The following is a 14,038-nucleotide window of genomic DNA, read 5'->3' as shown; positions in this document are numbered from 1 at the left end:
ATGGAGGAGAAGATTGGAACTTAGAACCACATCGGACTTTTAATAGTTTATTTCTTGAATCAGTGAATCAATTTATTTAAACTCGGCTTAGACGCCCGGCAAGCGGCTCATGCTCCGGCATCCGCCTGCCCGTTAATGTTATGCAAATGAACTATGACTTCCACAGCACAGCCACGTGCCACACACACGTGAGGAGGCAGCCGTCATTGTCGTCGCATAAACCTCAGCATAAGTACCACATACACTTGTACATGGAGCCTGACAGGAGACAAAGTGCTTGGCTGGGCATCTCGGTTCTCAGCGAAGTAATCGCCCAAGTAAATTTATTGATTGCTTCATAATGCACCTATCGTCTGCGGGTATAAGTATTCCCCCCTTTTTGATCAACTTCCGGCAAACGATTATGCGCAACAACAAAAGTTTTCCTCGCTACATTTCCGGTAAAAAACTTTAGCCTAAATCACTTAGACCTCTCTGTGTTGAGGTCTCTGCTCCTGCCCCGCCCTCCCCCGAAAAACAAGTGTCGGCAAGTCGAAAAATCACACAGTGGGTGGGACGAAAGCAGTGCAGGGGCTGGCTTGAGTGGGTGGCAAAAACTTTAGAAAGTTTGCAGTCAGCAACAAATAGCAGCAAGAGCAGTCAACAGTTGCGAAATCTCGATATGATTCCATTTATGGTAAGCGTTCTGTCAAAAGAGGGCCCGAGACCCGAGATCTGACTTCTGACAGAAGTTTTTAAATAATTAATCAACGTTTTACCACTGTGTTGCCAAGTAAATATTTAATTAACCATTTTGGCAATGACAGTTTCAAAAATGTGTACGCACGGACAAATGTATTTGGGCATGATCCCGTATTCCGGATTCAAAAATTCCCTTCTGTCGTTTGCTTCAGGAATAAATTATGCAAAAGTCAACAGAGAAAATATAAGTTTTCCTTCGGGTCGAATGGAAATAGATGGAATTGTGAATAAATTATGAATGAAAAAACCTGTCGGCAATTAAGTGACCAAAACAAATCGACTAAAGTGAAAGATTTTGTGTCTAAATGTTATTGGAAAACAAACAAAGAATTATGACTAAGCACAGTCAGATGATTTTCCGCCCAGCTGCACTTCGAGGAAGACTCTAGGCATCAAGGACGTGACATTCCTGAATGGAATCATCATATTCAATGACAAACAACGGGGTACAGTTCTTGCAGTCCCACTTGAGACGCTGCCAAATACCCGGGGAGATGTTTAATATGCACTTCACTTTCCAACAAAGGCTTAATTACAATGGAACAACAAAACATGAATGCAAACATACATACAATGTACACTATGCCCATCAAATGTACGACTACTCGGCCCGTACAAATGTACACAACAAATAGCTTTCAATGGCAATGGTGGCAATTGAAAAGGGAAATGAATATCGGATTATTTCTGCTTACAGAAACAGCTTTCCTCTCTGTCGCCTCTCGACTGTTGTTTGCTGTTCGGTTCACTTCTTGGCTCCGCTCCTACTGGCAATTCCATTTGAATCGACGCATCGGGGCAAGGATCCCTTGTCAAGACATCAATTCCGTTGGCATTATTATTTCATATTTCTTGGCTTTGTCAATGGGGGAAATGAGAACAATTGCCATGGCAGCGCCGGCAATTGCCTTATGCCCGGCAACAAAGGGCACAAGCTCTGATCTGATTGATAATTCGCATCAGATAAATGGCCTTGCCGGTGCTCCGTTTGAGTTAACAATGCTATTCAGAGGAGAAATCAGTGATTTGAGTATACAATCGCACGTTGTATACGGTTTTATATTTTTTAATACTGTGCAACTGTTCCCACTAAAAAGAAAAGTACAGTATTTCATCACTTTTCAGAATTTTAATAATATCAAACTGTTCCCACAAAAACTGATCCCACAAAAACTGTTCCCACAACAATTTTTCTCACAAAACCTGTTCTCGGAAAAACAGTATATTCTTTACAGCGCTATTACATCTGTTCTCTCTTTTCGTGTTCTCACAAAAACTGTTCTAAATTCAAAACTTATTCGAAATTTTGAATAATTGTTGGTTATTATTTTATTCGAAATTTTCTTGTTTTTATCTCCTGCCTCCTGTACAGTTTTCTTATGCCAAGTTCTGCTAATTTCTAGGCTAATCCGTTGTCAATGCCCTCAGAAATCTCACCAGATGAAAACTGTTCTCATCTTTCTGTATATACATACATATGTATGAAGAATTTTTCTCCATCTTCCATGCATTATTCGACCCGAATTACTATTTTATGATAGAAATATATTTAAAAAGTGGAAAAGTTTTGTTTTCTTTTTTAAATTAATAAAACATTCAGCCGGTTTGAGCACACTTTACTGTGCAAACAAACTAAAATTAACTAAAAATTTTATGGGGGGATGGGAACAGAAGCGGTAGCAGTAGAAACATTAAGCAAACAGCCGAAAAGTATGCTTCAACTTTGGGCATTACATAAATTCCGCACACACACTCAGGCGCACAGGCACACAGAAGCACATAAACACACCATAAGGACGAGCAGGAAAAGCAGGAAAAGCACATTTAAGCTTAGTTAGAAGAGAGGGACAGAGAGAGAGATATAGAGAGAGCGAAAGCAAGTTGTAGGAAAGGATGGAGGGAGGCCAGCAAACAACGATAACATTTATCACGAAGACACTTAAGGCTGGCTAAAAGGGGAGGGGGGAAAATGTAGGAGGAGCGACAGAGACAGCCATGAGGTTTGTTAAATCAATTTGATAAACTGTCAATAATGAGAAATAATTTAACGCGTAGAGCCAGACTCCATGTCTAACCAACAACCCCAGAACCACGCCCAGCCACCCACTCTCGTGGCAGAGAAAAGGCAAGTTCGGAAACAGATTTATTCCTACTGTTCGTCATAAGCAATTATGAGGAACTTGAGCGGCCTTCTGCCACTCATCCGCACTCCGCCCACTGGCGGCTCCGCTCCTATTAGCACTTGGCCAAGTTGAGACAAATTTTTGGTTGCTTGGACAAGCGAAAGCCGAGATTTATCAAAGATATCATTGGGATGGACCAGTCAACAGCCAACAATAACGAAAAGTGTCAACAGAAGCTGGAAAAGTGCGAGACGGATGGAGGAGTGGGCCAAAAGGAATAGCACCACCTAGATAACAATGCCAAAAATGGCTTCGAAGCTGCCTTAATTGGTGGGACAAGTGGTAGGAGAGGAGCGGGAGCGGGAGTAGACTTAATGGTGACGACAATGACGATGTCTGTGCGTGCGTGCCCCAAATCCTTTTGTGCGGGCTGTTGGAAACGACCTTCATAAAACAAACACGCCGATAATGAGAGAACAGTCGTGGCTTCTCCCACAAGAGATGGGGGAATTCGGGCTCCATTCGGTGCCAGTCCCCGACCCGTGCCAATATTTTGGCTGCCACTGCCACGGACTCCTCAGGCGTCCATTCCCTTTGAGAGTGCAACTAACTATGCGATAATCGGCATTTGATTTGCTGCCAGCGAAAACTTTTCTCAAGAGTTCCTCCGATTGGGAAGCCACCTCTGGCCTGTGACGAAGGGTTACCAAAGGCCTTCATCAAATCGATTCGGTTTGATGAAATTTTAGAGATTCATATAGACTGAGGGTCTGCGCAAAGGGAATGGTAATGATGTGTGCCACCGTCAATGGGATACGGAGGATTACATTTAAAGTTTGTTGTAAGAGAAGGCGCTTAAGAGGCTTATAAAGTTCGACTGGATGGCACAGCTGTGATGGCTTTGTATGAAAGCTGCTGTTTTCATTTTCCAATTTTCCGGAATGCTTTCAATACAGATCCCTAATCGAAAGCCCGAGTTAAATACAGGAAAAAATCCACAAAGAATGTAAAGTGAAAAAGGGCAGAAGTAAGACAACAAATGTATCTATTTTCGTATGTACTCGTATGTAAATTCCTTTACTTTGATGGCTTGGCAGTCTCCTGGCATTGCCTCCTCTCATGATATGTCTGTAGAGCTTCGGATATGGTTGGGGCAGCCGCACAGTTATCTGTTTACCTTCAGCTTTCCTCCGCTTTACACTCGACTTTAATCAAATAATTTTAACCTTTTTTTAGGAGGGGGTATGCCCAACTCTTGTTTTGCTTTTGCCTTTGGAACATTAAGCCAGTTAAAGAGCGGAAGTCATGTTAGCTCCGGCCTGCCACGCCGGTCTGCCAGCCCCTGCTGACTGCTCTCTGGCTCCCTGGATCCAACTGGTAAATTTGCATAAAAGATGTTTTTCACTTTTCCAGAAAAAGAAATGAAAACTCTTCCAGCAAATATCTCAGGTCTGCTTCCCTTTCGCCTCCCTCCCCTTCCGATGGCTGAAGAAGTGAAATATTTTTCAGAGCAACATGGAAGCGAAACGACGAAATGAAAAACTGAGAGAAATTGTAAACTAAACAAAAAAAAAGAGGGGAAACAGCAATACATGGAATTTTCCTCTTTTTTGGTTGGGTTTTTTCTTTTCTGCTTTGCTGCTGTCGTGTGGAATTAACTTAACGGAAACGGAAATGGAAAATGAAAATGGAAGCTGCTGCTGCGCACGGCCATATGGCCGGTGCCCAAAAGATGATCGCCGACAGCTGTTGCACTGCTTCTCGCTTCCTTTATTGTGGTTTTCCCCCTTTTGGCAATAATCCTTCGCCCGTGGCTCTTCTAATCATGGTCGATTGCTTCTCTTTAGGGCCCTGCTAATTATCCAATGAGAGCAGGGTGTTTTGTTGGACTTCAGATTCCGACTCTCTCTGGTGGCGACGCGGCCTCGACCTGAGCACCTGCCAATAGTTGCAGCAGTAAATGAACAGAGCTGGAGGGGAAGAAAGGTAGTTATTAAGGCAGCTCCTCGTTTCGTTTTGGCTCACTTATAATGCTGAGCAGCACCCAGGTCAAGGTGGCAATGATCATCATCAAGTTGTTGTGGGCGCTTTCCTCCTCTGATGCTACATATATTGGAATGTAAATTGCTTTTGTGGCGGAACTCATTCGTGTCGATGACTACTACCTGTAAGATCTGTGAGACTTTCATTGCTAGCCATCGAACTGAAACGCTCTGCTGTTCCCTCGAACCGTTCGTTGAGGACTGGGCTCTCTTCCACCCATTCAAACCCACTTTATTCCAACGTGCAGCCTCGAACAGCTGTCTTTCTATCTATCGTTTAAAATTTGTGTGATTTTATCATTTTTCATTTTTTTCATCTTTGAGTCATTGGAATTCATATAATCAATTAATGGCCAGCTTTGGTAAAGGTGGAATTCAAAGATACACATCTTCAGTGCCGTTTAGTAGTAAAAGCAATTAGTATTAGACACCCTCTAGCTCCATTTCAGAGCTTATTTGAGATCTCCCTTCTGAATGCCTCTCGTTTATCATTGCTTCGAGCTGTCAAACTTTCTTCCACATTTTATTCACTTTCAATTGCATGTACCGCATTAATTTCATTCGGTTTTCTATTTATACCAACTCTTACCTCATTCGGGGAGTCTGCTGGCCTCTTATTGCCGCCCCCAGCTCGCCTGCCTGCCTGCCTTACCTTTTTTTTTTTTTTTTTATTCATAGTAAAAATAGGATATATTTATATAAAATATAAGAATATAAAAATATGCCTGCCTCACCTTGCCCAATTGTATCTGTTATTGGAGGCGTTGCTGTTTATCATTTGCCGCATTGCATGACTCCCGCTCGTATATCAATATCGGTCGGGCTGCCATTGACACGCCGAAATAAAGAGGAACAGGAGAACCACTAATAAAAGGAGACTTGTATTTATGGCCAAAACAAACAAATATTATTGACAAAATTATGGCGGTGCGGCAGCCAAAACTACGAGCAAATACAAAGTACATAAAATATTGTTGTAAAAAGTTCGCATTTTGTTGCATACTTCGAGTTTTGGTGGCATGCTTCGTGACTCGTCGGAGGGGCAATGGCTGAATGGGCCAGGACGTTGGGGGATTGGCCAAAACGAGTGGAAAAAGGGCACACATATGCATAATTTTGTGCCATATGGTTTCATAGCCCTCTGCTGCGGTGGCCCCATCATCACATTGCGTGCACTAGGATTAGGGATGCGACACTGCTAAAACTGCTGGCGGATTATCCTAGCACTGGCAGCATCATCATGCATAGGAGAAAGGCTTTCCCCTTCCCCATCAGCTCGGTTCACTTGGAACGTGCTGACACCTTACACAAAATAATAGTTACCAAAAGTTGGCGCTGCACAGCGCTGCCCTGTCTTTGCCGAATACCGTACTCGTACTTGCCTGGCTGTCAAATCAGAATTTATTTTGGCAATGCAATCGATTTAACAATTTGGACCAGTACCAGTGGCAGTCCACGGCCAGTGGCAGGTGCTCCCCAGCGGAGTGGGGCGGGGCCAGCATATGGCACGTGAGCGGTGGCCACAAATAGATATATACCCGTCGATGTATCGAAATTGTGTTGAAGCTTTTTCGGAGTTGAGAATAAAGTGTTTTATTTGATCTAAAAAAGTTGCAAGTACATCAACACCGAGTTTGGAACTTGGAACAAAGAAAGAACTAAGTGACTAGACACACGCAGACACACACACACACACATTGCAGCACAGATTAAAAGAGGAAAAGAGAGGAGCATAAACCCATAGATGTAGCCGTATACCATCCTCGTCCTCGTCCTCATCATCAAATGCAAAACGAACCGAACAGCAAACGGCGAACGGCGAACAGTGAACAGAAAAAGTGCTCAAGTCGAAAGCCCTAGAGTTGTTTCGCAACATTTGAACACGTCAAGTTTTTTAAGGTCAACATGTCGCTGGCAGGCAGGCCAGACATGGCTAACACACAGCCAGGAGCTGCCGCGGGCATTTGAGTGGTGGCTGGGGGGACGGGCGTGATGAGTGGGCAATAATAGTTGGTCCAACATGTGAGTGGCCTTTTGCATATGTCGCCCATCCAGGCGATTGTCTAGTTTTTAAGCACTGTTTTGCTCTTTCTATTACTCAATCTTTTATTATTTCTCTATTTTTCTTTCTTTGAGTATGAATTATGGCCTATGGATAGCTCTTCTCATTGATATCCCGCCCCCCTTACCAGACTCGCTCTTCACCTAAATCCTTACCTTGCTTAACTGAAGTTGAAATATAGTCTAAATCCCACCTAAGAACTCTTTTCTGTCTTGATATCAAAGTCTTGTGAGGACCAAGCGCCACAGGCTCTCGCTGCTCTCTGAAACGTTTATTGTTACTTAGCTTTGGGGCAGATCCAGGGCTGCCCCTTGGCTCTTTGGATGCCTTGTTTACTCTTTAGATGTTCACAGCTTGCTTTATGCACACATCCATCCATACACCCATACGTTCCTTTGTTTATGTGTGGGTGGTCTACTCTCATGTTGGAAAGCAGTTTTTCGCAAAATTGTCTCAAAAAGAATGTTAGTCTACAAACTTTGTTGGCAACAATTTGGGTTAAAACTTAAGTGTTTTGCTTCAAGTTGAGGCCATGCCACCAGCCAGCCCCAATTTCAACCCCCAACCCATTCCCGAACCATAGCATCTCATTAAATTTCGTTGGCAGTGCACTGCTTTACCATGGCTTAAACCCCAAAACCCACAAGAGAAGAGGGAATGCTCGAAAGGAAAACTAGAAAAAACGAACAAAGTTGGAAACGTGAAATATTTTTGTGCTTTTCCCTTTCATGCATTCCCAAGGCAAAGTGCAGAGGCAGAAGCACCACCAGAAGCAGCATCAGAAGTGGAAGCACAACCAGAAGGCGAATGAGAAGCCCAAGCAGACGGTAAATTGTCCTTTTAACTTCTTTCCCAGCTGCTCCGCACAAATTTCAGTAACTGCAGACTCCTCCGCACTTTCACTTTCCCGCACCGCAGCTTAAGGAGACAATGGGGTCGAGAGTATCTACGGGCTTCCTCATTAGACCAACTAAAAAAAATTAACATCCATTACCCAGATGAAAACTTTAACAGGATTCCCCCATCCCATTTCTTGGCACCAGAACATGCATGAGCTTGGGCATGCATCGGGGCTAATTTGATTGAAAGTTTCTGATCAAGTTTGTTGCTGCCGAGGAGTCGAGTACGAGTCTACCGCAGTCCGAGGCCACATCAAAGCGCACCCAAGCAGGCAAAAGTTGATGCAAATATACGAGTATCCCCCGCAGCAAAACCATGCCCAAACCCAAACTGAATCCCAACCCAGACCAGGACCAATCCATTCAAATGTAAGCACGGAGAGGGTCCCTGTCTCCTCTCGCAGATAAATTTGTTTGTTCACATTTTCGGGGCTGCATTATTGGATATCTGGGCTCCAACTTAACTAATTTTAAAGTTTTCCAAATGAGAGATCTCTGTGTATGCGTGTGGCAAGCTCTGCAAAATTTTAGAGCGCAACTGATTTGGCTTGGGCCCTGTCTTCGTCGTCCTCCTCCGGCTGCTGCTGCTACTACTGCTGCTTCTTCATGGAATTAGTTGGGGCATTAGTTAGTTAGCATCTGGGGAAAAGAGAGAGAGAGAGAGAGAGAGAAAGGGAGCAGGAAATTGTCTATAGCTGCTTGCGGTGGGGCATCATAATCAGGGATGACACTTTAAAGTTTACAAGAATTTTCCGAAGCAAGTTCACGGCTTGGTTAACCATTTGTAAGCAATTCCTAATGAAATTTCCAGTAATTGTTATTAGAGTTAAATATTTTTAGAGAATCTGCTCATTGTAGCACCCTTCCACTAGCAAATCATTCTCATGCACCAATGGAGGTGCTTTCAAATCATATACCTCTGTATTTTGTGTCAGACGTCACACATAAAATAAGTTTAGAAACATCAGATTTCCAATGGCATATTAAAGTAAAGATCCTAGTATCATTCCTTTTTACTTTTTATCACTCTTTTATTTACTAATTTAGTACGACTGCAAAATGGAATACTTTAAACGCATTTCTTCAATGCTGTCTTATTGGTAAGTTTTGCACCAATTACACGTTTCAAGTTATGGTTATCTCTATGGCTTTTGCAGCCTGGATTACATACTGTTCAACGGCTGGCTGGCAGTTTTCGGGGACAAGCTGGAAGACCACCACAAAGGTTCGAATTGCAATAAAAGGCACTGCAAAAACTGCCGGGTACAGCGTATAGTGAAGCGGATTAAGAGGGCCAGGTTCCATGTCGTTTTGGCAATTCTGACCATCTCGCATAAGACTCTGTGCAAGGCTCTTATGGAGGCTCGTCTTCGGGGCGTTGAGGTGCGCATCGCAACGCCCAAGAAGATGCTCTCGGCCCGGGACCTGGTGATAAGGCAACTCTTGATGTATATCCACTCCGTAGATCACAGTGTGGTTCCCATCATCAAGTGCGTCTTTCTCGACGGCAATCGGATCATTTTGCGTATGGATGACGAACTTCTATTGCTCATGCAGCGCCTGCTGATCGATGAGAATTTATTCAGTTATTATTTTTGGTACTTTGGGTATCTGTGGCATGGTGAATACTTCGAACCTCTGGATATACCGACTGCAGCTTAATTTGTGATCAAAGAAATACAACCAAAGATGCTTCCTCCAGGGAACAATTAAATTGAATGGAACTAGAGTCAAATCTCTGTAGAGCATTTCAACTTCGTTAGTCCCTATCCGCCCACCTGATTTCTCTACTCTTCTGTGCTTTATTGCAGTCAAAAGTTGTTCGCAGTTCTTGTGCGTAGTTCGCTGTTTTTCTCGCTGTTCTCACTGGACCTGTTATACATGGTGTCAGGAAATATTGCCCGCTAACCAAGTTAACAAATCCACCCCAAACGGTTTTGTTTCCTTCGTTCGGCGGTTCTTCTTGGCCCGGTTTCACTTTGTTGATTACACTTTGGTCGGTCATAAATTTGTATCAGGTGGAGTGAGGAGAGAACGAAGCTCAGACAGAAAGTTTGGCCAGGAAAATTCCTGCTTACTGAACCCCTGGGTCTTCAGCCGTACACAAAGAGTGAAGGCGTAGAAGCGGAAGGGCGATTGAGCTATTGAGACTTCGAAAACAGAAGACACTAGATTCGCTACACTTTATTGAATTTACATTAACTGCTTGAAATACAAAGCGATACGAAATATAAAATAGCAACAATGGGGTTTCTGAAACCTTCGGAACTGAATTGGGACTTACCGGCACTCAAACGAGGCTCCCATTGTTCTGGACTTTTCAAAAGAGGACACCGGAAACACAGCCACAGCTAATCCATTAAAACACTTCTTACACGTTTATTTATTAACAGAGTTTGTGTTTATGATTGCAAATATTGTGTTCCATGCAACTAAATGATGTAGAGGCTTTGGATTCAGTTTCTCCATCGACCAAAGTCGGTCTCCACCTGGCATTGTCCTCTAGAACCAGCCCCTGACAGGCAGACCAATTTTTGGTTTGCATTTTTGGGTGCTGGGTCGTAAACTCTTTGCGGGATGGGGTTCGAGTTGTGGCCCCATTGGATATATGGACATTGCTTCGCTACGGGCTAGTACTTTTCCAATTTGATTTGGGAACGGTCGTAGCGCTAACCCTTCTCCGCATGTGTCATAAACTCAGGGGGAACCTTTCAATATTTACACAAGCGTATACAAGGCTTCCCCGCACCCCTTCCACAAAAAAAGAGCTGAAAGAGGCTCCCCTTTCGTTTCGTTTCGTCTAGACATCTTATCTGATTGGTCCACAATTAAACCCAAGCGAGGAATCCGTAGCCAGGCTGCCTGCTGCCTGTGGATTGAATTAGGGATCAAACAACAAGTTGTCCCCGTGGCATGGCCTTGATTTCGGTCAGGTGGAAAAACTAATTTACAGCTAAACCTTTAAGGACCCTAACCACAGGACAACCCTCGGGTGGAGTCGAGTCTGCAAAGTTTTGGCCCAATCGATGGCTTGGAAAACCTCATCGACTTTGGTAATGTGAGTGCAATTATAGTAGATGCTCGGTGCACAAGTAACTTTGCGGCGAGCCAACACAAATGTGGGCACATCCTTGGGTATCAGTTACTGGGTCAGCAAACAGCATCATGAGGGAGCAGACCATAAATCTCATGGCAGCCGCAGTCGCTCGTCGTACTACTACTGCAATCAAGAGCGGAATCCCAATCTGAATCAGAAATCAGCAAGCAGTGCCAACTTGTCAGGGCCAATAGATAGATAGTGGGAAACTGGAAATGGCGTCAAGGGCGCCATAAATGAGAATTTCCGTTTCATTTCCGCCCGTTTGTTTGTGTGTGGCGGCAGCCCATAGGTGTGCGCCTCTTTTTTTTTTTTTTTTTTTTTTTTAAATTCCATTTAATTGCTTGTATTTACAACTTATTTTATACTTAAAGCAAACTATATTAAAGGTTAGACTATGCAAGCCCAACATGTGTGGTACGGCCGTGAAGCAATGCTTCACACATGTGCAGGCTTTGTTTAGACTAACTGGACTCTTGTCTGGTGCTCAACAGCGCGCAGTTCCCTCATAATGGTCGCCGCGAAGCAGCTCGTCGCCTCCCAGTTTTCCGGGGACAGGAGCATGCACGGCACCAAGCTCTGCTTGACTACGGCTCCACCCAGCGCTTATTCTAGCCGCTGGCGCTGCGCTGCGAACCTGCCACACAAAAATATCGCATGCTCGGCATCCTCCTCCACGTAGTGCCCGCACCAAGAGCATTCTGCGGAGTCCGCGTGCCCGAAGCGATGAAGGTAGCTTCGGAAGCAGCCGTGACCACTGAGGAGCTGAGTCAGGTAAAAGTTGACCTGCCCGTGCTTCCTGCTTACCCACGCGTCGATGGACGGGATAAGCTGGTGGGTCCAACGCCCCTTAGTGGTCGTGTCCCAGCGCTGTTGCCACCTTCTGAGACTCTCCTGTTTGCACGCCATGCGTACCTGCCTTTTCGCCGCCGCGTCCATTCCTCTGCCATGTGTTTCCTGGTAGTATGTGGACCGTGCATCCGCCAGGAATTCCAGGGGTGCTATGCCCGCGATCACGTGTGCTGCCTCGTCCGAGACCGTTCGGAAGGCACTGGTGATCCGAATCGAAGAGAGGCGGTGCGTGGCTGCCAGACCCCGTGCGTAGCTCGCTGTTCGAAGGGCCTTTGCCCAGATTGGCGCCGCATATAGCATCACCGATCTCGTGACAATCGTTAGCAGTTGTCGCCGCCATTGCTTTGGTCCTCGGGTGTTCAGCATTAGCCTCGAGAGCGCACCGTTGGTGGTCGCCGCCTTCGTGCCCATGTAGGCCAAGTGCTCCCGAAAGCAGAGACGTGTGTCCACCAGGACACCAAGGTATTTGATAGCGCGCTTAGACGAAACCAGGGTACCTGCCACTGAGATGTTGGCCGTCTCGACTTTCTTCCGGCTGGATACCAGCACTGCCTCTGTTTTGTGGGGTGCGAGTTCGAGCCCGACCAGGTCCAGCCACTGATGAATGCGCGCTATCGTTTGGTTGCAGGTCGTTTCCACGCCGGACAGGTCTTTTGCCACCACTAGGACAGCCACATCGTCTGCAAAACCCACCATGTGTACTCCGTGGGGGAGGCTGAGTCGCAAGATGCCGTCATACATTGCGTTCCACAGAGTGGGGCCAAGCACTGAACCCTGCGGGACGCCTGCCGATACCTCGTATTCCTCCGTGCCAGCCTGCGTGTCGTACAAAAGCAGCCTTCTCTCAAAGTAGCTTTGTACCATCCGCTGCAGGTACCTGGGTGTGTCGAAACTCTCCAGCGCCCTTAGGATGCAGCTCCACCTCGCCGTGTTGAACGCGTTCTTAATGTCTAGGGTGACTACTAGGCAGTACTCTTTCCCGCCGCCTTTCCACCGAGTGCCGGCAATTGCACCGGAGGCAATGTCCACCACCTTACGAACGGCGTCTATCGTGGATCGGGCCTTGCGAAAGCCGTATTGGTGCGGTGAGAGGTCGCCAGCCTCCGCGATGGAGCGTTCCAGTCGCGCGCAGACCACCTTCTCAAGCAGTTTACCCGCGGTGTCGATCAGGCAGATAGGCCTATACGACGACGCTGTCCCCGGCGGCTTGCCTGGCTTGGGAATAAGCACTAGCTTCTGTATTTTCCACCTCACAGGGAACACTCCTTCCCGAAGGCACTGATTTAGCAGCATCGCAAAGATGTCCGGACGCGTGGAGAGGGCGAGCAAGAGGGCTCTGTTCGGGATAGAGTCCGGCCCAGGAGCCTTGTTCGGGCTGATGCTCCTGGCTGCGCTTTCGACTTCCTCGAGTGACACCTCCTCGATGTGTGCCTGACTGTGCGGTTGCAGTGTGAGGCAACGGACATCCCCGATGTGGTCAGCCCTCTGCGGAAGGAGTTCCTCCACGATAGATCTTGTCGTGTCGGGGTCCGGTGGGGGTGCCTGCCTCTTGGCGCAAAGTTTGTTCGTCACCAACTTGTACGCCCTTCCCCATGGGTCCTGCTCCGCAGAGTCGCATAGCTTGAGAAAGCACTGGCGCTTGTTATCCCTAATGGCCGCCTTGAGGGCCCTTCTGCAGTCCCTAAACGTGGATTGCCATTGCGGAAAGGCAGTGCTTCCGCGCGAGCGCTGGTAGCGGCGTCGAGCTTGGTTGCATTCCCGGCGTAGCGCGGCAATGTCCTCGTTCCACCAGAACACAGGTTGGTGGTGGCGACCGTAGTGCTTCCTCTGCGCCATGGTGGCATTGCATGCTGCCTCCAGATGCTCCATGACATGGTTGGCCATGCATTCAGCATTTCCATTCGCCGTGAGGTTGGACATAAGCTCCATGAACAGTGCCGTATTGAGCGTTTCGGCGCGATAGCATCTCCATCTGGGCGCAGCTGTCTCTACGCTACACGTCTGTTGGCCTGTGTCCCATATAATTGCCCTGTGGTCGCTCCCTGTGTAGATGTTGCTGATGCTCCAGCCCGATGAATTAAAAAGTGAGCTGCTGACAAATGTAAGGTCGATGACCGATCCTGTTCCTGCTCTGGAGAAGGTATGCTGGTTTCCCTCGTTGAGGAGCGCGATGTCCAGGGGCGCAATGATCTCCAGCAGAGCTCTACCTCTCGCATTCGTCG

At 46.4% G+C, this 14,038-nt stretch overlaps 2 protein-coding genes across 2 annotated transcripts; one reads left to right on the top strand and one right to left on the bottom strand.

Moving 5' to 3' along the window:
- Positions 1–4,518: 4,518 nt before the first annotated feature.
- LOC117191560 lies at positions 4,519–5,010 on the bottom strand. The gene is made up of 2 exons (XM_033396389.1): positions 4,890–5,010; positions 4,519–4,834 (listed from the first exon to the last, which is right to left on the bottom strand). Exons 1-2 carry the CDS (start codon positions 5,008–5,010, stop codon positions 4,719–4,721), a joined length of 237 nt encoding a protein of 78 aa, XP_033252280.1. The 3' UTR covers positions 4,519–4,718.
- Positions 5,011–8,767: 3,757 nt separating this feature from the next.
- Positions 8,768–9,596, top strand: LOC117190899. Its single transcript, XM_033395905.1, has 3 exons — positions 8,768–8,855; positions 8,915–8,967; positions 9,025–9,596. The coding sequence occupies exons 2-3, from the start codon at positions 8,927–8,929 to the stop codon at positions 9,527–9,529; spliced, it is 546 nt and encodes a 181-aa protein (XP_033251796.1). The 5' UTR covers positions 8,768–8,855; positions 8,915–8,926; the 3' UTR covers positions 9,530–9,596.
- Positions 9,597–14,038: the final 4,442 nt, after the last annotated feature.

Source organism: Drosophila miranda (genome assembly GCF_003369915.1).
Source record: "Drosophila miranda strain MSH22 chromosome Y unlocalized genomic scaffold, D.miranda_PacBio2.1 Contig_Y1_pilon, whole genome shotgun sequence".
Taxonomy (NCBI): Eukaryota; Metazoa; Arthropoda; class Insecta; order Diptera; family Drosophilidae; genus Drosophila; species Drosophila miranda.
This window is presented reverse-complemented; position numbering and strand designations above follow the sequence as displayed.

Bases quoted from the DNA above. Each gene is read 5' to 3' on its own strand.
- LOC117191560 (XM_033396389.1), bottom strand. From the start codon at position 5,010: ATGAGTTCCGCCACAAAAGCAATTTACATTCCAATATATGTAGCATCA. The intron at 4,835-4,889 runs GTGAGCCAAAAC...CTTCCCCTCCAG, and splicing joins GGTGCTGCTCAGCATTATAA to CTCTGTTCATTTACTGCTGC.
- LOC117190899 (XM_033395905.1), top strand. From the start codon at position 8,927: ATGGAATACTTTAAACGCATTTCTTCAATGCTGTCTTATTG. The intron at 8,968-9,024 runs GTAAGTTTTGCA...TGGCTTTTGCAG, and splicing joins TCTTCAATGCTGTCTTATTG to CCTGGATTACATACTGTTCA.